Source organism: Mirounga leonina, unplaced genomic scaffold, assembly GCF_011800145.1.
Source record: "Mirounga leonina isolate KUSES-001 unplaced genomic scaffold, KU_Mleo_1.0 Mir_126, whole genome shotgun sequence".
Classification (NCBI taxonomy): domain Eukaryota; kingdom Metazoa; phylum Chordata; class Mammalia; order Carnivora; family Phocidae; genus Mirounga; species Mirounga leonina.
The window spans coordinates 27,487,317-27,514,094 of NW_023270314.1; the positions used below are offsets into that span (position 1 = coordinate 27,487,317).

Here is a 26,778-nt window from a genome sequence, read left to right on the forward strand (position 1 = left end):
GATTTCAAACCCCAGCTGGAGGCGCGGTGCCGCTCTGCCGTTGGGTGAGGTGCGGAGGGAAGTAAGAGGAAGGCGGCCCAAGTGGGGCCAGGCGGACCCGGCCAGGTGGGCGCTAGAGGCTGCGGGAACAGGTGCGTCTGACTCTGGGTGTGTGGTAGGAGGGAGGGTGTGCGAGGTGGTGAGCCGTGGCCACCGCGGGTTCAGGGAGAAGACCGGCCCCTACAGCCCCTCCTCTGGGGCTCTCCACGGGTCGGGGAGGCTGCGGCCCGAATGGGTGGCTGGGAGTGGGGGGCTTCTTTCTCCTAGCTGTGTTTTGCGGAAAGCTGGGGGCGTCTTTTTGAGGTGGTGGCTTGAACAGGGCAGGAACCGCCCCCAAGAAGTGACTTTAAGTTACATACAGAGTTTGAGAGTGGGTGGGGTAATACCCCCATTCTCTTCAGAGGAGCAAGGAGTTTTGGAAGGGAGAAGCCCTGGTGTTTGAGAGGCGGGGGCGGCTTGAAGTGGAGCCTCTCTCCCTTGTGGGCTGTGTGTATCCAGGTAGGCTGGCTGAAGCAATGACATCTTGCCTGTCCCGTCCGAATTCTTAGCTTTAGGAAAAACGAGGCCTTACTTTTACAATTTCACGTACGTTTCTCTTCCCTGGATTTCATTCGTAGGCGGAGGGAGTGTTTAGCAGCGTAGGGTGGGTGAGAAGATAAGGCTTTTTTTTAAGAAATGTCATTATCATTCTTTTGAATGTGTGGGGTGAGCTTTTCGAGTTATTGAAAGTGCTTAGAAAAGGCGCCTTTCTTATAGCTTAATCATTCAACAGGTATTTAATCAGTGCATAATGTAAGTACAATACAATCTTATTTAGCCTTAAAGGAGCTTGCACTTTATTTGGGCTGACAGAACTGAAGATAACTGTGGTGAATCTAGTAGGCCTCTACCCTATTGAGTATACTGTACATTAGTATAGCCCTTTTAGAAAATATTTTGGCAATATTTATCAAGAGCTATAAGAGGTTTTTACCCTATGATATAGTAATCCCAGCCTTGGAAATCTATTCTAAGGAATACAGCCACCTAAAGAAAAAAACCTGTTCACAGTGATGTTCAATTAATTCATTCAGTGAATGTCTATTAATCATTTGCCAAATGTCAGGCCCTATTCTGGGTACAGGGGCTCAGCAGTGAACAAAACAGACAAAAATCTGCATTCTTGGAACTTAAACTGTTGGGGAGACAGACAATAAACAATTTAATATGAAAGTATGTTAGGTGAAGACAAGTGCTTTGGAGGAAAATAAAGCAGAGAAGTGTAGGGGGTAAAGGCTGCAATTGGAAATTGGGTAGTTAGGAAAGACATCAATGAGAAAACGACATTTGAATAAATCCCTGAAGGAGGTGAGGGAGTGACCATGCAGGAGATTCCAGGTAGATGTAACTGAAAAACTGAAAATTACTTTAATATCCAAAGAAGAGGATCGTTAAATAACCGCTAATCAACTTTTTGTAACTTAATGGAAACGTGATGGAGAAAAGCAAAACACAAAGTTATATCAATCTATGATTGCAATATTATGAGATATGAGTATATAATGGGCAAAGATTAGTTAAGGAGATGCATGTAACTTTCACGATTAAAAAATTAATTTTTTTGAACTTAGAAAAGTCACAGTTGAAGCAGTGTTTTATATCTGCCAAATGAATGTTATCAATAATAGAGATAATAATTTTGGACTGAAACTGTTAGGGAATGTTTTAGTGAATTGGTAAGACACCAGACCTTGAAGAATGGAACACTGCAGAATGGGAAGAATCCACAGAATAGGAAGGAAAAAAAGAGACCTTAGTATACTAAACTGGTAATAATTTTCTGAGAAATAATAATTCAACTCATCTTTTTATTTTAGTCTTCATTCACGTTGGACTGAGAACATTCTGTTTACTCTTTCTGCAATTCATTTGTTCATAAGAACATTAGGTTTCAAGATATTCCTTCTGTCTGCCAGTTGTATAGAGTCTTCTTATACAGTAAAGCAGAAGCTGGACATTTGGGAAAAAGAATTGCTCTGAAATGCTTTCATATGAAAGAATCTTATAGTATTGAGACTTTCTTAGGAAATGGTTTTCTTTGGCAGTGGGAAACCTGTATTGCTGAATTCTTGGGAATCTCCAGATTTAGTAATGTTTGTGAGAATGTTTTTCATTAAAACTCTTTCCTGAAAAACTCAGACAACCTTCCATTGCTTTGTCTTACAATATTTAACACCCTTGATGGATCTAAAATGTGATGTATAGGTCTCTTAATAATGTTGTTTCTAGGAGGAAGAAGAGGATAGAGACTTTTCCCAGGATACTCTGCAGTTAAGATCTGTAATAATCTGTTATTCTGAAGGACGATGTCTGTCTCTTGGCTGGGTGATTGAAATTAAATTGGGGACTCAAAGCAATCACATCAAGCTGAGACTCTTTCCTGGTGAAGTGAAATTGCTCCCTCAGGGATACTCACAGATTGGGAATCTGTAACATAGTGACTTCTCCACCTCTGGGGCTTCTCATCAATAACAGCTGAGATTCTCTAGCACCTTTTTGTTTAAAGTGCTCCACAAACTGATTTCCTTGCTATACACAGGGATCATTTCAGCTTTCCCAAAAGGCAGCTGCCTCTATAGTGAAAAGTGACAGCTGTTTTACAGCTACAAAGCAATGTACTACAATATGACTTTGTTTTTGTTTCCTTTCACATAAGTGTATCTCCTAGCTACGGAGCTAAATAATAAAGGGGGAGAAATAAAGGAGTGTTCATGTGGGTGAAAATGTGACCCAACAGGAAAATTAACATCATTTTTAATTGACATTGAATAGGATGAGTAAATTTTAGCTTTTTGAGTTACAATTTGGCAGAGATATCAGAGTTAGTACTGATGCAGAAAGATATTTTTGTCATCTATAAATAATTCCTGAATGTCACTTCTATAGAACATTAATAAAAATACATGGTCCCCTGGCATATAAAGAGAAGAGGATTATATTTTGCTAGTGCCGTTTTTGGATTACCCTAAGTAAACCTGTGTTAGAGGAAAAGCTATTTTCAGATGCTACAAGCCTCAATGTAAGACAGCTTGCTAAAGAGCCTAGACCTGGTCAAATTTTGCTGTCTTCTCCATTCTTCTTGGTCTGGGTTCCAGCTATGATTTGGTAATCACTATGGTAGGATGTAAATAACAACTATCAGACCAAAACAAAAACCAAAAAAAATGTCATACCCACTATAATACCCTATAGTAAGGTTCAATTTATACATTATAAAACTTACCTAAGTGAATTGATGCTATTCTGTGAGGTCAATAGGCCAAATGTTATTGTTCCCACTTCTAAATGAGTCTCAGAGTTTGACTTACCCCAGGTTATACTAGCAAATAGAAGAACTAAAACTTTATCCCAGGGCTTCTGTCCAAGCCACGCCTTTTTTAAACTCTTGTTTCAGTTTTCATCTATATTACACATGGATGTTCAGGAAGAATGGAAATTCTTTTGACAGTAGACTCATGGGTGTGTGTATGTGTTCTCTGATTTTCTTTTCTTATTTATTTATTTATTTATTTATTTATTTATTTATTTATTTAGTAAACTCTACGCCCAACATAGGGCTCCCACTCATGACCCTGAGATCATTTACTGACTGAGCCAGCCAGGCACCCCTGTCAATTATTTATTTTTAAATATTGAGTGTGTGTGTATGTGTGTGTGTAATACAGTAGTGCCAAAGGTAAGGTTTCTCCTCTCACATGTACAGTCTACCTGGGATATAGGGTAGAAATGTGGTAAAGTGAAATTAAGAGTGCAAGTTGTATGTGTCTGAATGCCAACTGAGCAAAGCAGTGGGGAAAAGGTCAGTTGAAGTGAATGAGGACAGCCTAATTTTTCTGTTGGGTCACATTTTCACCCACATGAACACTCCTTTAGTGGTTGGGTAGAGAACATGAGAGAAGAGTCCACGGGTATGGTGATCATACTTGTCAGAAAGGGAGTAACTTAAGGTGGTTCTGAGGTTTGGAACTGAGTGAATAATAAGGAAATCAAAATTGAGAGTTGGTGGAGTAGGTCAGTGGGTAGAGTAGTTGCTGATATAGAACAAAGTCTCTGAATCAAGCTTCACCTCCAGGGCATCCCCAGCAAATTAAGAGCTATAGGACTGCAGTTAGGAGAGAGGCTGGAGAAGGATGGGTGATCATCTGGAGAGCTGTAATGACTAACATGGGATAGTTTGATAAGTTCTTCGAGAGATTGGAGGATTGAATTTTAGGGAATATCTGGTGTCGAGAGGGAAGAATAGAAAAAAATCCATAAACCCTTCCTAAAACTCTAAATCTGGAGAGTCTGATGGTCTGACAGTTGAAGGTTACCTCTGTTGTTTTATAGCAGAGCACTGGCAGTTCAGTTAAACAGCTGCCTCCTGGGTACCAGGCATGTTTGGACAATTACGTAGATGGAGGTAGTTGTATGAGATAACCGTTACTACGATGAGGAGATGTCCCCAGGTAGGTTCTCTGTGTCTTTAGTCTTTTTAGGAATCTGGTTGTGTTTTCAAGAGCATACCTCCCAACCCTCACTCTAGGGAGTGATATACACAAAGAACATAGGCGAGAAGAATAGTGGGCTAGAGGAACTTGAGAAAATGTGAGGATTTATTTTATTTTTTATTTTTATTTTTTTTAAGATTTTATTTATTTATTTGAGAGAGAGAGAAAGCATGAGGTGGGGAGGGTCAGAGGGAGAAGCAGACTCCTCGCTGAGCAAGGAGCCCGATGCGGGACTCGATCCCGGGACTCCAGGATCATGACCTGAGCCGAAGGCAGTCGCTTAACCAACTGAGCCACCCAGGCGCCCGTGAGGATTTCTTTTAAAGGGGACAAAGGATCAGGTTGTTGTATTGTCATTTAAAACAAACCTGATTTTTTTTTTTTTTTTTAACAACCAGTTTTTAATACTCTAGTTGCATTGTGAAATCTTCCTTTTCTGCATTCTTGGGCAGTTAGAAGTTTTCCTATGTGCAGAGTTCACTGTCTTAGTCTCAGAATGTATAGATGACTGCTGAGATAATGGAAATCAGTGCCCTACATTAAACTTGATCAGTCTCTTCCCATTTTTACTGGAGCCAAAGGAAATCATCATTTGAATAAACTACTGAATGCCCTGCTCCTGCCCTGTAGCACTGGGTATATGTGCCTGTTTTGTCATACTGTTAAATCCATGGGCATCTCCACGGCTTCCAGATCTCTTCCTGCCAGTTTTCATGCTATTCTTTTAGTTTTGTTCTTAGTTTAGAGAAAGATCTTTGTAATAAATTTGTTAGTCTGGTTGCTTAGCAGCTTGCTGTGATTATGTAGCTTGGAACAGATACATTGCCATTTGAAAATCTTGGTTTCCAGCTCTGATTCAGGTATATGTTGCCTCCAAGCTTGGAATTGAAAGCTTTTTGGCTATTAGACCAACCATCATTTGAGTACAAATGAATAACTCTGTAGCCTTTAGTAGAAAATATCTTTGTTTATATATCCCTTTGTCCTTTGTGGGTTTTTCTGTTTTTCGTTTTTTACCCTCATAGCTTATGGCACAATCTTACAGACATTGTAAAATCACTAAACCTTCATAAAAGAGTTATTTTTTCTTTCTTTCTTTCTTTCTTTTTTTTTTTAAGATTTTATTTATTTGACAGAGAGAGAGCACACAAACAGGCAGAGCTGCGGGCAGAGGGAGAGGGAGAAGCAGACTCCCTGCTGAGCAGGGAGCCTGATGCTGGGCTCCATCCCCGGACGGACCCTGGGATCATGACCTGAGCCACCCAGGTGCCCCCATAAAAGAGTTCTTAAAATTTTATTTAGATGCATGAAATAAGGACCTAGACCAGAATGTTGAAGGGTGATTTGGAGAAACACAAGAATCCTTTAATGGTATTTCTAAGGACGTTCAATTTTCAAATGAAATTTATTTTTTATTTCATTTCCTTGATAATTTTTGTAACGTCCAGTTGATGTCTTTTTTTCTTGATTGTTAAATGAAGATCTTATTTCCTCAAAGTGTTTCCAGTTAAAGTCTATTCAGAACAGAACTGTCTGTAAGGACACCGTTTTTAATGTAATATCAGCAGGTCTTTGGGGGGAAATATGAAGCCTGAAATTCACTTCACAGAACACAGTAGCAAATGATTTTTTTACTTTGCCATTCTAACTGTGAAGGTGGTGTATTGTCTCCTTGACGCCAGAATGTGGTACAACATAATCCTTTGCCTATACTTAGTATAAATTTATTAGACATAGTCCCTGCACACAGTCCCAACAGAGAGCCCTGCATTACAGAAATAATTCTTGTGCTGCTGAGCTGGCTATTTCTTCACTTAATCACTCGTGTGACGTCATCTGAGCCGTTGGTAGGAAATGTGCTGACCATGTCCTGCGTTTTAAAAGGCAGTTGCAATAGGGGTACTAGCTAAAAATGAAATTAAAAATAAACCTTTTAAGTTAACGTTGAAGGTCTTCAAAGTCCAGAAGGATTAAAGTGGCAAAAGCATATTAATCAATAGACTAAGAGCCACATTTTATAGTTGGTCACCTAGTAATCAACTGACATGCTTGTCCTTAATTGCTTTCCTCACAGCTCCAGAGTGATTGCAGAGTGGAGGAAAAGAAGTAGGCAGGAAGGGGATGTTATATTTGGAGGTCTGAAGTGCTTTTCTGATTTTCAAATGAGTGTTAAACATTCCAACTTTGTTTTTATAATAAAGATCATACAAAACACTGATTGTTGGCTTGAAATCCTTATAATGGTAGCTACAAATGGAAGAGTCCAGATGTTAGTCACTGATGGCTATATTGGATTGCTACCGAATCTTTTGTCTGGGGGAGAAGGCAGGACCCCTAATGTATATTTGATTTCTTGGCAGAAAGATGGATACGACGATGCTGAATTTGCGGAATCTGTTTGAGCAGCTTGCACGCCGGGTGGAGATTCTCAGTGAAGGAAATGAACTCCGTAAGTCATCCTGAGCTGGCCTGTGTGAAGAGAAAAAACAGATTTCAGATTTGGGTTTTCTGCAAAGCTGAAGTGTGTTCCAATCTTAAAAATTGTTTTTCATTTGGGCTTCCTAAAAGGAAAATGATGGTCACTTATCCATGGTCAGAGCTTAATGGACACTCATTCTAACTGGTCGCTTTTTTCCTATAGTTGTTCTTAAGTGGGTGTACCCAGATTTCTTTCATTATCAAGAGTCTCTTTCCATTGAATACTTGGCATTAGTTGCCAATTTCACTTTCATACCAAGAACTGGGTAAAATCTGAAGTTCCAAGGATGTTGCTTATTTCTTTAGAGTAGTTGTTGTCTATATTTTTTATCCTGGGCTTTCCCTCTGTGCTATAAAACATTTTCAATTGAAGAGGAGAAAAATGTCATAATTTCTATTTGAAGAAGGGACTGTTCATCTGCTTTCACCTATTTCACGTATTTGATTCTTAGGAAGAAAGGATTGAAATTGGGTAGAGAGTTGGGGAGAAAAAGGAGGTGGTGATAGAACGATGGTCTGGGAAGTAGATTAGTGCAGAAGGAGGGGGACTGATGGCCCTGACTTAAGTGATCTAAGGAATTATTTTTTATCAGCTTTTCTTTGGGTTGCTGTCATCTTCCATTTCAGATTTTCATTAATACCTAATTTAGTAAGTGTTGCTCTTAAGTCAGTCTCATTGGTATAAAAGTAATGTAAGGGCGCCTGGGTGGCTCAGTTGGTTAAGCGACTGCCTTCGGCTCAGGTCATGATCCTGGAGTCCCGGGATCGAGTCCCCCATCGGGCTCCCTGCTCGGCAGGGAGTCTGCTTCTCCCTCTGGCCCTCCCCCCTCTCATGTGCTCTCTCTCATTCTCTCTCTCTCAAATAAATAAATAAAATCTTTAAAAAAAAAAAAAAGTAATGTAAGAACTGTGTCTCTAACCTTTATTTATTGATTGATTGATTGATTGATTGATTGATCTTCACAGTACTTAGTATGGTGTCCTGCTTATGCCATTCAGCATTTTCTTTATTTGATGTTTTTAGTAGTTCTTATCCACTTACAGACCTTTTAAAACAATATTCTATTTTCTCTCTCTTAATAGCTGTTGCATGACCCTATCATCTGATAACCAGCTCAGTAACCATGATGGCATACTAATTAGGCTTCTCTTTGAGGTCACATCATCTTAGAAGATGGATTACTTTGGAGCCCAGTGGGGAAGAGTATTGAATAAGAGATCTTAAAATTCAGGCTCATTCAGCAAATATTTAGCAAGAACCTAAAACAGCTTCTAGCACATGTTGAGTTGAGGGAAAGGGATGACTGACTAAATGGCTTCATGGATGAAAGTGGGGTGGAGCCGTAGATGTAGGGCAGGATCCCAACAGACACAGACGAAGGAGGGCATTTAGGGTGGAGGCAAGCGGGTGTGGGGCTTGAGGGGAATAGGAGTAAGGGGGGAGTGGCATAATCAGAGCAGAGCTTTCGGAAGATGACTCTGGCAGAGGGGGAGTCCAGGAGACCGATGAGGATGTGGTTGCCATAGCTCAGGGAAGAGGCAGAAGGAGCCCTAAGTAGAATGGTGTTTGTGAAGAGGGAAATAAGGGGAAATGGGTAGAAGAGACTGTGATAATAAGATCTCTATGAGGAGGCAGCTGATAGGATATGGGAGCAGAGGAAGGAATCTACGGTTTGGAGTCCCAATAACTCGGGCTGGCTTTTAACTCATTTCTGTGTCTTTGTCTCCATCTGTAAAATAGGAATTCAAATGTCTTTATCTTTGTGGGAGTGCTGTGAGCATTTGTGGATAAAAAATGAGAGACTAGTTAGTTGTGAAAATACTTTGGAAGTGATTATGCCGAAAAAGTTAGATATTTATTTTTACAGGTATCCTTGTTTTATAAAAACATTTCTATCTTCCCATTGATTCCTGTTCTAAAATAGAGGTATGTTTTGCCTCCTTCTCCAAGTCCCTAACTTGGAATGTTGGCTTTTGAGTAAATAGGGTGGCTTCATCTTTTCTAGACTCTAGAATCTCCTTTATACAACCACCTCAGTCTCTGTCCTCTTCTTTGATCCTAGGAATTCCTCCCATGGTTAAGTATCCTGACTCTTTATTCTTGTCTTTCATCGGTCACTTCATTTTTCTCTCTCCTTGTATAGGTTTGTTCATGTTGTTGTTGTTTTTAGCTAAGTCCAAGATTCCTGAAAGATCAGAGTGAAGGTTAATATTCAAATAAAATGACTGTAATAACCTACTTATCTTTGATTTCCCTGGTCTACATTGTTTTTATCTTCTATTCTTATTTTATCATGAGCTGCCTGAATTTTTTTTCATGTCGTTGGTGTGTAAATTGGGAATAAATAGAACTTAATATTTATCAGGTACCTATTTTGTACCAACACAATGCTAGTGGGTGTAGGTGCAGCGCCGTGTACAGTAGGTGATACTACAGTGTATATGACTTGGTGCCTATCTTCCAGGAGATTATGGTATTTAAGTTTCAGAGATAGGTTTCTTATGAAACAGAAGATAAACAAGTGTCAGAATATATGCTTTTGGGAAGTATAGAAAAATGTAATGTGGAACAAACGGATTAGGAAAGGATTCATAGAACAGATGGGACTAGAATGGATACATAAAGAAGAGTGTAGGTAGAGCATTCTGTTTGGAGTACACAGCTTGATCACAAGGGAGAAGGCAGAAATAAGCATGGGTCTGTTCTGGGAGCAGGGACAAGAAGGGGTATTGTGTAGTGGTGGGAGGTAAGTTTGAATAGACTGGTGAGGTGGGCTTGGATGCCTGGAGTTTAAATTTGATCTGAACAGCAATTCTTCATTTATTTGTTCAATGAATATTTAAGTGCCTACTGTGTGCTACAAGGCACTGGAGATAAAAGAGACACAGCACCCTTACCCTTAAGAAGTTTAGAGAGTGATGGGGAAAACCAAGGAAGAGCCTGTGCAAAGGCACCAGGAAGAGTGAGCTGAGAAAACAAGATCTCTGGGACGGTTTTTTTTTTTTTAAGATTTTTATTTATTTATTTATTAGAGAGAGACAAGGACAGAGAGAGAGAGCACGAGATGGGGGAGGGTCAGAGGGAGAAGCAGGCTCCCCGCCGAGCAGGGAGCCCGATGCGGGACTCGATCCCGGGACTCCAGGATCATGACCTGAGCTGAAGGCAGTCGCTTAACCAACTGAGCCACCCAGGCGCCCCTCTGGGACGGTTTTAATCTATTTGCTGAACAATGAATCAAATCCTTTTTTTTGTTGTTGTTGTTGCTCTTTTGTTTTTAATGAATCAGAGATTATCCTCAATTTGTTTTAAGGAAATTTTCCTTAATTCCTTTTTGATAGATGCATTTCATAGTTTAATATATACATAACTCTTTAAAGGAAGTTAATACATCTTTTGAACGTGTACTTCATGACAGGGGCTAGTACCAAGTTGGAATTGTGATTCACAAACTGACCCAAAAAATACCATGTTTATTGATCTCCAATATCAGAATTTTTCCTGATCTGTGATCTAACGTGCCATTTTGACCCATCCTGGCAAACTTAGTTCATAACAGAAATGTACCTAAGTAATATCTTAGGTATGCAAATGTTCTGGTTTTGGTCTAACACAAACCAAGTTGAACTAGTAATTGAATCATTCATACTATTAAAATAGGAACTATTTCCTGGAAATGAACTGATAGTTTATTTGGTTTGAGTTCCATTGTCCAATTCACTTAGACTTATAATATATGCCAATTAACAATGAGTAGGGATTAAACCCCAAATTTAATAAGGTTTATCAAGAAGGAGTGTCTTTGGGGTGCCTGGGTGGCTCAGGTCATGATCTCAGGGTCCTGGGATGGAGTCTGCTTCTCCCTCTGCCCCTCCCCCCACTCATTCTCTCTCTCTCTCAAATAAATAAATAAAATCTTTTTTTTAAAAAAGGAGTGTCCTAAAGAACAAACAAATGAGCAAAATTAGGTCCAGTGGAAATCTTTTCTTTTCTTTTCTTTTTTTTTTAAGATTTTATTTATTTGAGAGAGAGAGAATGAGAGACAGAAAGCATGAGAGAAAGGAGGGTCAGAGGGAGAAGCAGGCTCCTCGCCGAGCAGGGAGCCCGATGTGGGACTCGATCCCGGGACTCCAGGATCATGACCTGAGCCGAAGGCAGTCGCTTAACCAACTGAGCCACCCAGGCGCCCCAAGTGGAAATCTTTTCATTTTCAAAATTGTTTTTTAATTCAGTAGGTATTTGAGTGTGTATGGAGCACTATATTTAGAAACATTTAATGGACCACAGTGTGGAGCTAGAAAGTTTTTAGACGTGTAGTTGAAAAGTATATTTCTTGTTCTTTATTTTTTTGAAATTGAAGTACTATTACATACATCAGAAAAGTACACAAATCATAAGTGTAGTACTTGAAGAATTGCCAGAGTGAACATGGCTAAGAACTAGCTCTTTAAAAAAATTTTTTGTGAATCTACATTGTTGAAATAGTTAAATTGGCAAAAGGATGTATTTTCTTTTTCTTTAAATTAAGAAGGAAAAAAATTTAGTTATGTGTTCTAAACTTAACAAAACCAACATACTATTTAAAGCTATTTGAATTGTAGCTATATATATATATATGTATGTATATGTGTACATATATTTATCTTTTTTTTTTTTTAAGATTTTATTTATTTGAGAGAGAGAATGAGAGAGAGAGAGCACATGAGAGGGGGAGAGTCAGAGGGAGAAGCAGACTCCCTGCTGAGCAGGGAGCCCGATGCGGGACTCGATCCTGGGACTCCAGGATCATGACCTGAGCCGAAGGCAGTCGCCCAACCAACTGAGCCACCCAGGCGCCCCATATATTTATCTTTGATAGTTGCATTGTCTAAGATAACTAGGTCATAATATCCTGTTCTGCTAAAACCTGTTGTTTGTTACAAACTGAAGTGTCCTTTGTGTAAGACGCTTTCTCTAGATTGAATTGGCAGTCTAATTTGTAAGTTTGAAATTTAGTCCAATTATTAAGACTGAAAAGGGCACTATGTTCATTGTTTCTATGCTCTTAGGTTAAATTCAAACAGGAAAGGTGCCCTTACTACCCAAGAATCTGCTAGCTTTGTGTGCCTGTGGCCTAGTTTCAGCTGTAAACTGGGTTAATTTGGCCAGCAGCAGATGTACACCTTGGGAACTTCCTCCATGAAGGTGGTGGGGAGTGATGCCTAGAGATAGATCGAGGGTAACAAGAAAATAGGAAGGCAGTGTAGAACAGTCTTTGCCAATAGCAGGTGGCAAGCGTGAATGCCACCAGGGTTATCATGCTTTGAGGCACTGTGCTCTCTCTGCAGACATGTGGAAAGAGTCCACATTCCGCCTTCAGTGACTCACCCAAAGTTAGTATAATCTGTTCTTCTTGTGTCTTTCCCACTGAAACGTTTATACACCCTTCAGGGCAGTGTTAAACAGCACAAGCAAATTGGCTCTTTACTTTCAAATCAATATTTGTATAATTATATAGTTGAATGGAATTGCAGGCCTAGACATCTATAATATTAATCTACATCTACTGGAGCATATTACAGCAGTTACATTTGAATTTGCTGTTTAACGTCTCTCTGATGCAGCAATGCATGACTCTAAAGGAGGCTGTTTTTGTTTTATAGCTGTAACTGTCCTGGTGCGCGACAGCTGCCCCAAAGGTATCCCCCTTTGATTGCCTTCTGTTCAGGAGCTTTCAGTGTTGGTATTACATCTGGAACCAGGTGACTAATGAGTTACTTATTCCATAGCAGATGCCACTGGCTAAGCCAAAGTAAGTGGCCAATTGAAACAGGAATTGCTCTCCACAAAGCTGTCATGCAGGGTGATGAACATATATCCAGGATCTGCTCCTGGTTATTTTCAGCTGGCTTTGTCTAGAGTTTAGCTGGTCCCTTCATTATATATTTGGAGGAAAACTGACTAGAGGACTCAGTCATTAGAGCATTAGTACTGTGTTTGGAGCTCAAATTATTGAAGTTTCCCTCTTTCCTTAGAATTCATCCAGTTGGCAAAGGACTTTGAGGATTTCCGTAAAAAGTGGCAGAGAACAGACCACGAGCTGGGGAAGTACAAGGATCTTTTGATGAAAGCAGAGACTGAGCGTAGTGCTCTGGATGTTAAACTGAAGCACGCACGCAATCAGGTGGATGTCGAGATCAAACGGAGACAGCGAGCTGAGGCTGACTGCGAAAAGCTGGTGTGTATTGTTCTCTACACCAGAACTGTGGCAGTGGGGGGAGGGGGCGGCATCATTTGGTCATGTTTCCACCTGCCAGTTATACTCAGTTTCTTCTTCCACATTAAAGAACTAAAAGCAACCCATCCATTGACAAGTTGGCCTTGATTGGAGCTGAAATTGCAGCGTAGGAACCCTGCTCTTCATAGGCTGAAATTTAAATTTTTTTTTCTCTTTTAGACTTGAAACTATTACTTACTAGATTTCAGATGAGAATTTAAAGAATTAAAATTAGGCAGGGAATTCCTAGCATGCTTGGTCTGTCACAAGATGTTGGCTATGTCTCATGCTGCCCAGAATAGCCTCATCCTTTTGTCAATAGCTAGTACTTTGTTATTGATACAGGCAAGACAACTCTAAGGTTTTCCATCATTACTGCTCCTAATTCAGGGTAAGGGGCTAGATGTATTCAGTCAGTTGAGCAATGTGACTAACGTGGAACACTGTCATTTTGATGTACCAGGATGGGTCATGGTACAAAGGAAGGCCTTCATGAAGAGGCACTAATCCATCTTGGTACAGTGTTAAATGCCTCAGTAAGCTCAAATTGACTGGTTCCAGTGTGTCACAGCTTTGTATCCATTTTAATGCATTTTGCTCCACCATTTAGAAAGGTGGGTGGCTGCTTTGATCCATAGAGGAAGCCAATAGTTGTCCTGATAAAATGACACTAAATTGTTTTTGCTAGCGAAATCTATTTTGGGACTCTCATTTTGCAATACTGTCTTGGATTTCCAGCTTGACCCAAAAGTCTTGTAGCAGAAAGCCCAGTATTCTGGATGGAGTTCATTTTACCAGTCAGAAATCAGAGACCCAATCTGGGCTTGATGTGAATTAATATGCTATTGCTGTAGCAGCTTTCCTGAAGGCTCATTTGCATAATGCTGTATTTTAATGTCTTCTGGTCTGCCCGTCCCATAAATTTGAGGTGAAGTTTCTCTCCTGGTTAGTTAGGATGTTTTACTCTGCTTTGGTCTGCAGGAAAGACAGATTCAGCTGATTCGAGAGATGCTCATGTGTGACACATCTGGCAGCATTCAACTAAGTGAGGAGCAAAAATCAGCTCTGGCTTTTCTCAACAGAGGCCAGCCGTCCAGCGGCAATGCTGGGAACAAAAGGTGGGGAAACCGCATCTGTTGTTATCTGATCACGAGCAACGCTGCTGTCACAAGTTCTTGCTATCTGAACTCTTAAATAGGCTGCTTCTGGAATGTGTGCTGAATAAAGCAGAAGACGACTTTGGAGGAAGGGTGGGTGGGAAATAAAGGCACAGGGGCCTCCCAATTTCTTTTATCTTCTTTTGTTTTTGATCTTTCCTTAGGATGTTGTTTCACCATGGGTAAAATTTTGATGTTGGTGCTAAACTGCACATCAATCACTAATCCCACTCATTGCTAAGAAACCTAAAGGTGAAAGTGGCAGTTCAGCAGTACTTTCAGTGTTTACTCTCCAGAGAGCTCTTGTAGCTCTTCTGGTTTAGAAGGCCTTCTGTGAGCCAAGACCAGACAATAATTTTGGTTCCACTGCATCACTATTTAAAATAGTCTCAACCAGGCTTAGAATTTAACACCCCCAATACAATACGTAGGGAAAGGTCAGCACTCTTCGAGCTATTTATTTTGTTGCCTGGTTGTTTTATGGGGAATCTTTATAACTGAGAGGATATATGGGCTTAATTTCTTCAAAAGCTAATGCTGGGTAATACTCTTTCTTGTAGAAAGCACCCACAATTGGGATCAGATTAAACTTCACTCTTCTGCCTATGAATTTTTAGTAGCCTGTTCAGCAGGGAGTAGCACCCATGCTATTGTAACTTTCTTTTTTATTTATTTATTTGAGAGAGAGAGAGAGTGAGAAAGAGCATGAGACGGGAGAGGGTCAGAGGGAGAAGCAGACCCCCTGCTGAGCAGGGACCCCCCGATGCGGGACTCGATCCCGGGACTCCAGGATCATGACCTGAGCCGAAGGCAGTCGCTTAACCAACTGAGCCACCCAGGCGCCCTGACTGTAACTTTCAACTGCTGTTGTGAGGTCTTTGCCGAAAAAGCAGCTGTGCTGCGTGTGTCCTCATGCATGCACAGCCACGCTCTCCCATGGAAACCATAGCAAGCAGCCACCACAACTAGGCTTTGAACTTGTAGTTGTCGCCATAGGAAGGCACTGCTATGAAATTGCTGGTGTTACCTGACCACTGTGACTCGTTCTGAGCGTTCATGCATTTTATTTTCCAGAGTCTTCTGTATCTAATACTGTGTTGTTTCTCTCATCTAGATTGTCAACTATTGACGAATCTGGTTCCATTTTATCAGATATCAGCTTTGACAAGACTGACGAATCGCTGGTAATAAACATTTGATCTCTGAGAATTGTCTATTTTTCTTACCCCTGCTCCCTCAGGAATCTCTCTTGTCCTCTCTTCTGGAATTCCTTTATTACTGTTTTATTAGTTGATGTGTTAGAGATACTGAGCTAGCATTTTATTTTATTTTATTTTATTGATTAATTTCTTTAAAGATTTTACTTATTTATGAGAGAGAGAGAGAAAGAGAACGCATGGTGTAGGGGAGGGGCAGAGGGAGAGGGAGAAAGTGTCTTTAAGCAGACTCTGCACTGAGAGTGGAACTGGATGCAGCAGGGCTCGATCTCAGACCCTGAGATCACGACCTGAGCCAAAACCAAGAGTCAAACACTTAACCAACTGCACCACTCAGGCGCCCCTGTGCTAGCATTTTAAAATAAAAATCCACACAGGCTATAAGAGACTGGCTTATATATTTAGTTTCTGGAAGTGAGAATATAGAATTCAGGATTTGGTATGAGGTTAAATTTATTTAATGGATCTGTGAGCTACATGTACTAATTGACTGTATCTTGGCTTATTCAAAAGCCCCAGCTAGCAATAAAAAAAAAAATTTAGTAAGATTCTACCCAGGCAGGGTTTATTTGCTGCTCTTGGAGAGAATAGACTTGTGCCTTATTCAGAATTAGTTTGGTTCTTGAAGAAAACTTAGTCATACTTCACAATTAGAAGGAAACCAGTGCTCTGGAGCTTCAGCCAGAAGACTGACAAAGTTTCCAGGCACTCTGTAATGCTTTGTTCAACTGTGATTAACTGGTCTAAACTCTTTGTTACCCTGCTTTTGTCGGACAGCACCCTTTTCTTAACTTATGGTGGTGTTTGTGCATAAAAGGTCATCTCTTGATATTTCAGTCTTTGATGTTCAGAGACTGGTGGTTTATTGGTTTGTATATCTTGCCTGTTTTACTGGCCGAAAACTAGCAAACAAAGCAATAAATCAGGAGGTTATTTGTGGTTGGTTTTCTGATAGTGAAAGAAGTGATGACTACTTGTTATATGGGCTAGGAGTGTTCTGTCCTAAATCAGTGTTTGGGGAAATCATTGCCATTTTATAGATAAATAATAAGGAATGATATGAATAGGTCTGGGATATATAATAAAACTATCTAAAAACAGCTATATTAATAGCTGATTTTGGAGCTAGACCTACTTAGGGTGTATCTGTTGTAACCCAAACTGAATCAAATAATCAGTAGCTAAATTAAATTACGTGACCAGGAATTGGAGAGATTAGATTTCATTTAGCTAAGCTACCAGTTGCTATGTACTTCTGTTTCTGGGTTTTGTGTTTTCAGGGATTATTAGGAGTAAGGAAATCACATGAATGTAAATGGTTAAACTAAGTGAAGTGAAACTAGACCACGGTAAAAAACATAATTCTCCAGTGGTGAATGTCTTTGTTGGGGCCCAAGGAAGAGGGATGTTTGGGAAATGTAAAACCTGAACTAGAACTTTTTAAGTGGCTACATTGTACAGAACGTCTGATTAGATAGCAATCCCTTAAGAGTAAGAAGGACATCTAACCCGATCAGTATAGTGCCTGAGATTCTGTGAGTTCTACAACTAATTACAGAAATAGTCAGAAATAAAGGACCAGGCACTGAAGATAATCACGACAGAAGTTGATTCTCTAACCTTTTCTTGCCTCTGTGGTATTGACTCCTGACTCTATTATAATAGCTTCAATTTTGGAAAGAAAGCAAGTTAACTTACCATAGCTCTGTAGCTACAGCACCTGAGACCCTCCCTTCCCCTTTGCCCAAATTGTAAGTTAGGCAGTCTGACTCAAAAAGCCTTTAAAGTTCTCTGTAAATTTATTTGCACAGGGTTTAGGGGAGGCCTAATAACAGAAAGAAATTAATGCAGTGTAATTGTCAACAGGATTGGGATTCTTCTTTGGTAAAGACTTTCAAACTGAAGAAGAGAGAAAAGAGGGTACGTATGGTTTTGTTTAGTTTTTGTTGTTGTTTTTACAAAATTACAATAAAGGAGTTTTCTTTAGAAAATTTTCCATGATACAGCATTCCTGACATGTTGCTCTAACCATAGTTAAACACCCATTACAAATGAATTCATGCTGGGGGGTGGTATGGATGATCCTCAGGGTAGTAACTCAGGACAGAACCTTTCCTATTTCACTGTTCTGGCTGCCTTAGTTCATTCATGGAGTGGAAAAGGATATACTTGAGTTTGTTTTGAGTTGTCATAGGAATTTTTACGCAGGACTTTTGTACTCTAATAGAATTTTCAGATGAAATGTGTGTATAATGGGATATGCAGAGCTCTGTGTGTGCTTGTTTAGGGTACTTAATATGTTTCCAAAGACTTTATGTCCTTAAATAGGACTACAGCTCGACTTTTTCTGGTGCTGTCATCTAAATTTTTCCAAAGCTTGTTTGTTTCTTTTAGGGCACTGAGGGCATTTTTGTGTTGGTACAACTTAAGCTTCATGTGGAAATAGAATGAGAGAGAGGATATTGTTATTTACCATAGCCGTGGTACCTAGGACTTTCACCCAAGTTGTCTAATGGAATAATTTTATTTTCCGTGCTTCAGAACTTCTGTTTCGCACTGAACTCCTTGGTCTTTGTCTCCTTTCCAGCGCTCTAGTAGCCGACAGTTCATTGATGGTCCCCCTGGACCTGTAAAGAAGACTCGTTCCATTGGCTCCACAGTAGACCAGGTAAGAATAGTCAGGCCAAGAGAATTGTGGTTGTGAACACATCAGAGGTTAGTGGCCCCAGCCATGAAGAATCCCGAGTCAAGGGGTGCTTGGGTGGTTCAGTCGGTTAAGCATTTGACTTTGGCTCAGGTCATGATCTCGGGGTTCTGGGGTCAAGCCCGACGTTGGGCTCCTTGCTCAGTGGGGAGTCTCCTTGTCCCTCTCCCTCCCCTTCTGCCCCTCCCCCTGTTTGCCCTCTCTCTGTCTCTCTGTCTCAAATAAATAATTAAATAAATAGAATCCTGAGTCAACCCTGCAACGTTATTTTGAGAGAGAGATTTGGTGAGTTTTTCTATGTAATAATAGGATCCTTATCATCCATATGAATGGAATCACTCTGACTGAGTAAACAACTGTCAGCTTTGTATTTGTTTCTTAGTTGCTTGTATGTATGCCTCTGTGACCTATATTTCTGTTCGAAAGTATGAGGTTTCAACGGAGTGTTTTTGAGCTGGGTCTGTAGTTCCTGACCAAGATTCAGGAATTTTTCAGCCACTCCAAAATTACCCTATAGTGGAGGGGAAATTAGTTTCACATGTTTGTCCTTCCCTCATTTCTACTTTTGTTTCAGGGGAATGAATCCATAGTTGCAAAAACTACAGTGACAGTTCCCAATGATGGCGGGCCCATCGAAGCTGTGTCCACAATTGAGACTGTGCCATACTGGACAAGAAGCCGAAGGAAAACAGGTCCACTGGGTTTGTAGCTAAATCGCCTGTGTAAAACAGCTGGTGAAATTTCGGGAGACTTGGCTTTTTAGAACCCTTTGAGGCAGGGATTGGATATTGTGGGTAGTTTCTTGCTCCTGCTTTCCGAAGGCCCGAGCACTGTGTTATACTCTACCTTTGGATTGCTAGCCTGGCCTGTGCCACTCACACATAATATGTTCTTTCTTTCTTTTTTTTTTTTAATATTTATTATTTATTAATTTATTAATTTTATTTATTTATTGGAGAGAGAGGGAGGGGCAGAGGGAGAGGATCTTCAAGCAGACTCCCCGATGAGCATGGGCCCATATGGGCCTTGATCCCAGGACCCATGAGATCATGACCTGAGCCGAAACCAAGAGTCGGATGCTCAACCGACTAAGCCACCCAGGTGCCTCATAACTCATTATTCTTGAAATGATTTTTTCTGCATAGCCATTGTTGTCGCTTCTGATTATGGTTACAAATTACTGGTTGTCTACTAGTTATATTAAAATCGGGGTTAAAATTCACAAGGAACAAAATATTAAGAAGCTTAAAGTTGCTTGTTTTCTAGGTACTTTGCAACCTTGGAATAGTGACTCCACCTTGAGCAATAGGCAGCTGGAGCCAAGAACTGAGACAGACAGTTCCAGCACTCCACAGAGTAATGGAGGGATGCGCCTGCATGACTTTGTCTCTAAGACGGTAGATGTGATCGCTCTTTCTTCTTTTGGGCACACTTAATTTTTTTATTGTGAAAGTAATATATACTGGGAACAGATTTAAATAACTTAGTGTTAGAAAGTTAAATGTCAGATCTCCTTTCAGTTCTACTCTTCAGGGCTGACTGCTGGTTACAGAGGGTCTATATATTTCCATTCTGTGAGTACATTAAAGCAGCTTTGCAGAAGCAGTTGTTTATGCTTTTTAGTGATATGTATTTACATAGTATGCTTGAATATAGCACACTTTACCTTTGTCCCATTGGATTTCCTCATAAAAAGCCAAGCAACCTGAGGCTCAGAAGAGTTAACTGCTTTGTTTGAGCCACAGGACAGCAAGTGGCAGAGTTAACATGGAGATTTTGTCAACAGGTTCTTTCCACTACTGCACACTGCCCCCTTCCAGCTGGATGACCTTGTGCAAATTACACAGCCTTGTTGGCTTCTGTTTCTGAACAAAACCTGTGTTGTAGGACTATTGTGAGAATTATACAAGTATTTGTAAAGAGATTAGGAAGTTGTTTGGCACATCCTAAGTGCTTACTAAATGCTGGTTGTTGATGATGATAATTTTCTAATTCAGACCCCTCTGTTATTTCTGTCCTCTTTTGTCCTCAGGTTATTAAACCTGAATCTTGTGTTCCATGTGGAAAGCGGATAAAATTTGGCAAGCTGTCTCTGAAGTGTCGAGACTGTCGTGTGGTCTCTCATCCAGAATGTCGGGACCGCTGTCCCCTTCCCTGCATTCCTACCCTAATAGGAACGCCTGTCAAGATTGGAGAGGTAGAACCTATGGGGGCCGTCCTCGTGTTACCGCTTCTTTAGCTTTTTCAAAGCTTAATGTCAGTTTTTATCCTAAAATTAGTGATGCCAAGCATAGTTTTTCCCACAAATGATGAAGAGAAATGATAAAATGTTAATTTGCAGCCGAGTCCTGCTTGGGTTTGTCTGTTTAGTAACTTTTTTATACCAGACTTCTCTTCCCTTCCCTCCTTCCATCCTCTCCCCTCTTCCCTACTCATCCTCCCTCCCTCCCTTTCCTTCTTTCCTTCCTTCTTCCTCCCGCCCCCTTCCCCTTCCTTTCTTCCTCTTTTCTTCCTTCTGCTCCACATCCTATTCTTGTTTTGTAAAATTCCAAACATATACAGAAGTAGATTAGGATAACTAACCTCTGGTTCCTATCACTCAACTTCTGTGATTACTAGTTCATGTCCAGTCTTGATTTATCGGTACCCCCATGTCCTCCTCCTGGCCCTGTCCAGTGAATTACCTTGAAACAAATCCCAGCCATCATATAATTTCATCTGTGAATGTACTTCCTCTTATGTTAGAGGTATCCCATACTAAGCTATTAAGATTCAATTGCTTATTTTTAAAAACTGATTCAATCTATTAAGAAATTATTTATTGTATGAATAACATTAACAAGATTCAGAACAAAATGATTATGCTGCTACCCAGCCCCTAGCAAATCAAATGTTACTTTTCTTTAATCTTAACAGTTCTTATTCGTGCATGTAATTGGTTACAAATTTTTTCTACTCTGATAGAGAACCATGGAGTTCTCCTCTACAGATAGATTTGTGTCCCGATCACCTGTGAGTTGTGTTAAATAATTTTTCTAAGAAAAATTAAAGGGTAAAAAAGGTTTTCTTTTTTAGAATAATAAATTAGTTCATATTAAAGACCATACCTGTAATCTCATTATTGCTTGCTTTCTGAGGCCCTTGAGGAGAGGAGAAGCAGGGACAGAGTTGTAGCTAGTGGTCTTATTACTTGTTCATGCAAGAGTGTGGTATATGTGACCATAGATCAGTCCTGTTGGGGTTGTAGGAAAAATACAGCTGAGAGTCTCTGTTCTAATATATGGTTTGGGAATAACCTGATGTCCCAGCCTGAGTATTAGTTTGGAGATGGTTCTTCCTACTAGTCTTGACTTGCTGGTCTAAGTGGTATAAATAATAATTTAAAACTCTCTCTTTTCAGGGAATGCTGGCAGATTATGTGTCCCAGACTTCTCCAATGATCCCCTCCATTGTTGTCCATTGCGTAAATGAGATTGAGCAGAGAGGGCTGACTGAGGTAAGAGTCGACCTTCAGGGGTTCCTGGGTGGCTCAGTTAAGCCACCAACTCTTGATATCCGCTCAGGTCATGGTCTCAGGGTTGTGAGACTGGGCCTGTGTCAGGCTCCGAGCTGGGCATGGAGTCTGCTTAAGATTCTCTCTCCCTCTCCCTCTTTCCCACTCCCGCCCCCCCCCCCCCCCCCCCCCCTCTTAAAAAAAAAAAAAAAAAAAATCTACCTTCAGAGAGTGTGAATTTGTTATTTGTGTTAATGATTAGGAGTTCTTAACTGAAAGTGTCACCTTGATAATAGACAGGCCTGTATCGGATCTCTGGCTGTGACCGGACAGTAAAAGAGCTGAAAGAGAAATTCCTCAGAGTGAAAACTGTACCCCTCCTCAGCAAAGTGGATGATATCCACGCTATCTGTAGCCTCCTGAAGGACTTCCTCCGAAACCTCAAAGAACCCCTTCTGACTTTTCGGCTAAACAAGACTTTCATGGAGGCGGCAGGTAAGAGGAGCTCTTACTACTAGAATGTGAGTCCCATAGGGGCAGGAAATTTTGACTCTTCTTGTACCACTCAGTACAATGCCTGCAACATTGTGGATGCACACATGCTTTGATGGAAGAAGAACTATATCAGTGTTCTTGGTGCCTGTCCTCTTCTTCTCTAAACTATATAAGGTACTGACAGGGGGGCCATGTGAAGGACTGTGGATCTTGTCAGCAAAGGTCTTGTAAAATTTATCTTAAAATTGAAATTTGCCACTCCTACTGCTACCACTCTTGACATCTGTCATCCTGGAGTGGCAAAAGAACTTACTGATTTTCCTCTTTCTATTCTCGGCCCTCTGTATGATCCTCAAACAGTATCTAGAGGGGTCTTTCCAAAATTTAAATTAGATGATGTCTCTTCTGTCCTTAGTTTTCTCCAGTGACTTCCCATTGCTCTCAAAATCAAATCCACAGTCCTTCACATGGCCCCAAAGACTCCACCTGTAGGATTCGGCTCCTGGTTACGTCTCTAGAATCATTTATCTCAACAACCTTCCCTTCTTTCTTCTCCCGATACGCCGGGATGCTTGCAGTTCTTAGCACATAACCAAGCTTACTCCCCTCTTGAGGCCGTTGCATTCGTTATTGTCTCAGCCTGGAATGTATTTGCATGATTTGCTCCTTTATTTCTTTCAGGTTTCTTTGTGGGTATCTTGTCCTCAGAAATACCTTTCCTGACCACCTTGTCCAAAATAACTGCGCCCATTACTTTCTAGCTTCTACTATATAGCACTAACTGATAGATACCTGCTTTTTGACTCACTCCTCCAATAGAATGTGAGTTCCATGAGGCAAGGTCTTTGTTTAATTCTGCTTTACCTGAGCACCTAGAATAGTACCTGGTCCATTCTAGGCCCCTGACCATGGTTTATAAACGAACACCTTCTTGGTAATTGTAGTCACTGCAGTTGTGGGTTGCTAGCTGCTTTCCCTAACTGCAGGAGCCGATTTTTTTTTTAAAGGTTCTGATTTCTAATATTGAGCTGTTGGCCAATGTCCTGCTTGTTAATGAAACTGGAGTTTGATGCAGTCATGAACCTAATCAGAAGTTTCAGAAGCTTACTGTATAGATGAGACTTTGTGGTCGATCACTTGGAAGCACGCTGTCAAGGGAAAGAAGTCTAGGGCTCTTGGTGTTCTCTTTTCATTTGCAGAACTCACAGATGAGGACAACAGCATAGCTGCCATGTACCAGGCTGTTGGTGAACTGCCCCAGGCCAACAGAGACACATTAGCTTTCCTCATGATTCACTTGCAGAGGTGAGTACAGCAGAAACTTGCTTCTGGGAGCTTGGGAATTTGCCAAGGGGAACATAATGTGGGTTGGGTGTTAGGGAGGGAATGTGAAGGGTGAATTGTTTTCTGGTAGATCTTATCTTTTGGTCTGTGTTTAAGCAGAAGAGCAAGTCTTCTAATTGAGTGTTCTCTTGCTTTAGAGTGGCTCAGAGCCCAAACACTAAAATGGATGTGGCCAATCTGGCTAAAGTCTTTGGGCCTACCATAGTTGCCCATGCTGTGCCCAATCCAGATCCAGTGGTAATGTTACAGGACATCAAGCGTCAGCCCAAGGTAGGCAAGTGCACTGTATATATAAAAAATATATATATAAACCTGTTTGACATGATAACATGAGAGAGTGGTGAGAGGTAGGCCCTAAGCTTTGGAAGTGTGCTAACCTGTTTGGTGGCTGTTTAGGTGGTAGAACGCCTGCTTTCACTGCCCCTGGAATACTGGAGTCAGTTCATGATGGTGGAACAAGAGAACATTGACCCCATGCATGTCATTGAAAACTCAAATGCCTTTTCAACACCACAGACCCCAGATATTAAAGGTAAGGCCCGGTCTGACTCCCTCTCTGGTTTTGGCCATGTACCCTCTCCCTGCCTTTGCTAGAGCTATTTAGAATTCATATTCTTCAATAAAATTAAGTTTGTTATGAGGATTCTAACATTAAAAGAAAATTTGTACAGTTCTACCATCCTAACTTCTTTTTTCACTTTTATGGAACGTGGTTCTCCTTCTTTTCCTTATACATATGGATATTTTAGAAATATAATAACAATTCAGATAGAATTTGATCTTATTTCACTTAGCATATTGTGAGAATGTTTTTTGTTCCTATATAATTTTATCATTTTTATGGTTGTAAATAGTAATTTACTTAACACATTCTATTAGGAATTGATGTTATTTTTGAATTTTCCATAGTTACTAATAGTGCTGATATCAGCATTATATGTATATACCTCTGTTTCCCCTAATACTAAATTCCCAGGAGTGGGGATCGCTGAATTAAAGGGCTTGAACATTTTTATGTTTCACCAACTTGATTTCTTAAAGGCTTTTGCCAATTTGTATTGCCACCAAAAATGTTTGAGTTTGGTTTCTTCCAACTTTACTGGCATTGGAGACTTGACCTCTCATTTTTACAAGATCCTTTTTAAGAAAGACCGTTGTTTTTTCTAATATAGGTAAGAATCAAGTGGTCAAACATTAGGTTTGTGAATGTTGGAGTTTGAGAATGGCCTAAATCAGGAAGTGAATGTCAGCTATTCATTGAGCAGTTGCCTACATAGTTCAGAAGATAGACTGGTGTGTTACAGACGATGACAAAAATGATCTCTGGGACTTTGCTTGGGTCTCTAACCTTAGCTCTTAAGTGCTTCATAGGGTATTCAGCTGAAAACTGGTCACCCACAAGGGTGCTTTTCTTTTTGCCCTTCCTTTAAAAATATGTCTTAACTTTGATTGAAGTGAGTTTACTGGGGCCTGTGACCACTCCTGAGCATCAGCTTCTCAAGACTCCTTCATCTAGTTCCCTGTCGCAGAGAGTGCGCTCCACCCTCACCAAGAACACGCCCAGGTATGTGGAACCCGCTGGCTTGGGAACTAAAAAAGGACTCTTTCCTTAGACCTCTCTTCCCAGCATACCGAAGCTCGTATTGAAGGGAAAATGGAATGAGGCCTTCAGCTAGCAGCTAGCCTTTAAAAGCTAATCTGGAGCCATAAGGACCCCTTTTTGAAAAGGGTCTAAAGGTTTTGTTTCTCCTCTCTCATCTCAGGCGACAAAGAGTAGTTTGCTGAGTAGTTGAGGAGGGTTTCCTGTTTTTAGCTGATAATATCAAGTAATGTTAGAGTTGTTTATTTGCCTTCTTTTCATAGAATACTGTTTTGGTTCATTCTCTGTAGATTTGGGAGCAAAAGCAAGTCTGCCACCAACCTAGGACGACAAGGCAACTTTTTTGCTTCTCCGATGCTCAAGTGAAGTCACATCTCCCGTTACTTGCCCGCATTCCCTGGCTGCAAGGAAGGGCGCACCTGTATTCTCTGCTCTGCAGCCTCCTGTACTCATTACTACTTTTAGCATTCTCCAGGCTTTTCATCAAGTTTAATTGTGCATGGGGGTTTTATTAAAACTATATATATCTCCCTCTCTTTCTCCTCAAGTAATGTCATATCAACACCTTGTGCTGTCGTTGTTGGGAGCTTTTAGATGGGAGATCTTTACAGCGGTAGAAGGGAGAATATGGAATTCATTGTGACTGGGGGCCCGGGGAGGCTGGGGCAGGCGCATCCCTTTGGCTTAAAGCCAAATGCTGCTCATGACTGATCCTTCTCTGGTGTTATTTAGAACGAATTTCCATGAGACAGTGACAGAAGCTGCACCTCTTTGGTTAAGACTGACTTGTCTCAGGGTGGGAGGTGGGAGGGCAGGGTAAAGAAAGGTTGGACAGAGGATTTAGGATGGCTCCTTCTGAGAACTTGGAGGTCCCCTTCCCCCAGTATGAACTCAGCTGTAACGTGGAGCCTTCATAAAAATGGATAGGGTGAGGACAGAACCAGTGATGGGGGTGTGCTTATTAGCTTCGATTCGGATTGATTAGGTGTAATAGTGTTAAGTGGCACAACCTTGTAAAAGTGATACTACAACTTGTATTTATCTCTAATGGGCCTCTGGCTGGACTTTGGTTTGCTTGGGGTCAAAGCCAGTTTGTATTTCAGTTGAATTCGTTCTGATGCTTGACCCTCCTGTCCCCTTGTCCATTGGAGCCCGACTTCTAAAGGTCCTATGCCGTCTATTTGGCGTCCCAGTTCACAATTAAGAGTAGGCTATAAGGGGAGATTGTCAATATTTTGTGTGGCAAGAAAAGCCACAGTCATTTTGTCTTTGCACTTTGGTTGCTAAAATCTTCCTATGGAACATAGCCACATCTAGATAAATAAGAACTTTTTCTTTTATTAAAATTATTTCAAATGTCTACAAAAATGCTTTCTTCTGTAGAATGTTTTTGACCCATAGTTACCTTTGTCTGTAAAACACCTATTTAGAATAATATTTGGAAAAAAGTAAATCATATTTTCAAAAG

At 40.6% G+C, this 26,778-nt stretch overlaps 1 protein-coding gene across 2 annotated transcripts; it reads left to right on the forward strand.

Moving 5' to 3' along the window:
- On the forward strand, positions 1–26,778 carry RACGAP1 (Rac GTPase activating protein 1). 2 transcript variants are annotated; one of them, XM_035002703.1, is made up of 17 exons: positions 1–131; positions 6,929–7,017; positions 13,059–13,261; positions 14,282–14,418; positions 15,572–15,641; positions 17,541–17,594; positions 18,262–18,342; positions 18,953–19,070; positions 19,645–19,775; positions 20,411–20,575; positions 21,779–21,874; positions 22,168–22,366; positions 23,566–23,671; positions 23,848–23,980; positions 24,107–24,242; positions 25,166–25,274; positions 25,601–26,778. In XM_035002703.1, exons 2-17 carry the CDS (start codon positions 6,933–6,935, stop codon positions 25,674–25,676), a joined length of 1,899 nt encoding a protein of 632 aa, XP_034858594.1. In that variant the 5' UTR covers positions 1–131; positions 6,929–6,932; the 3' UTR covers positions 25,677–26,778. The 2 variants fall into 2 exon arrangements, with proteins under 2 accessions (XP_034858594.1, XP_034858595.1); XM_035002704.1 differs by having other exon boundaries at positions 6,933–7,017.

What these genes read in the sequence shown, in the direction of transcription:
- RACGAP1 (XM_035002703.1), top strand. Translation starts at nt 6,933, where the DNA reads ATGGATACGACGATGCTGAATTTGCGGAATCTGTTTGAGCAGCTTGCA. An exon ending in CAGTGAAGGAAATGAACTCC is followed by an intron (nt 7,018 to 13,058) that starts GTAAGTCATCCT and finishes CTCTTTCCTTAG; the next exon opens with AATTCATCCAGTTGGCAAAG. An exon ending in GGCAATGCTGGGAACAAAAG is followed by an intron (nt 14,419 to 15,571) that starts GTGGGGAAACCG and finishes TCTCTCATCTAG; the next exon opens with ATTGTCAACTATTGACGAAT.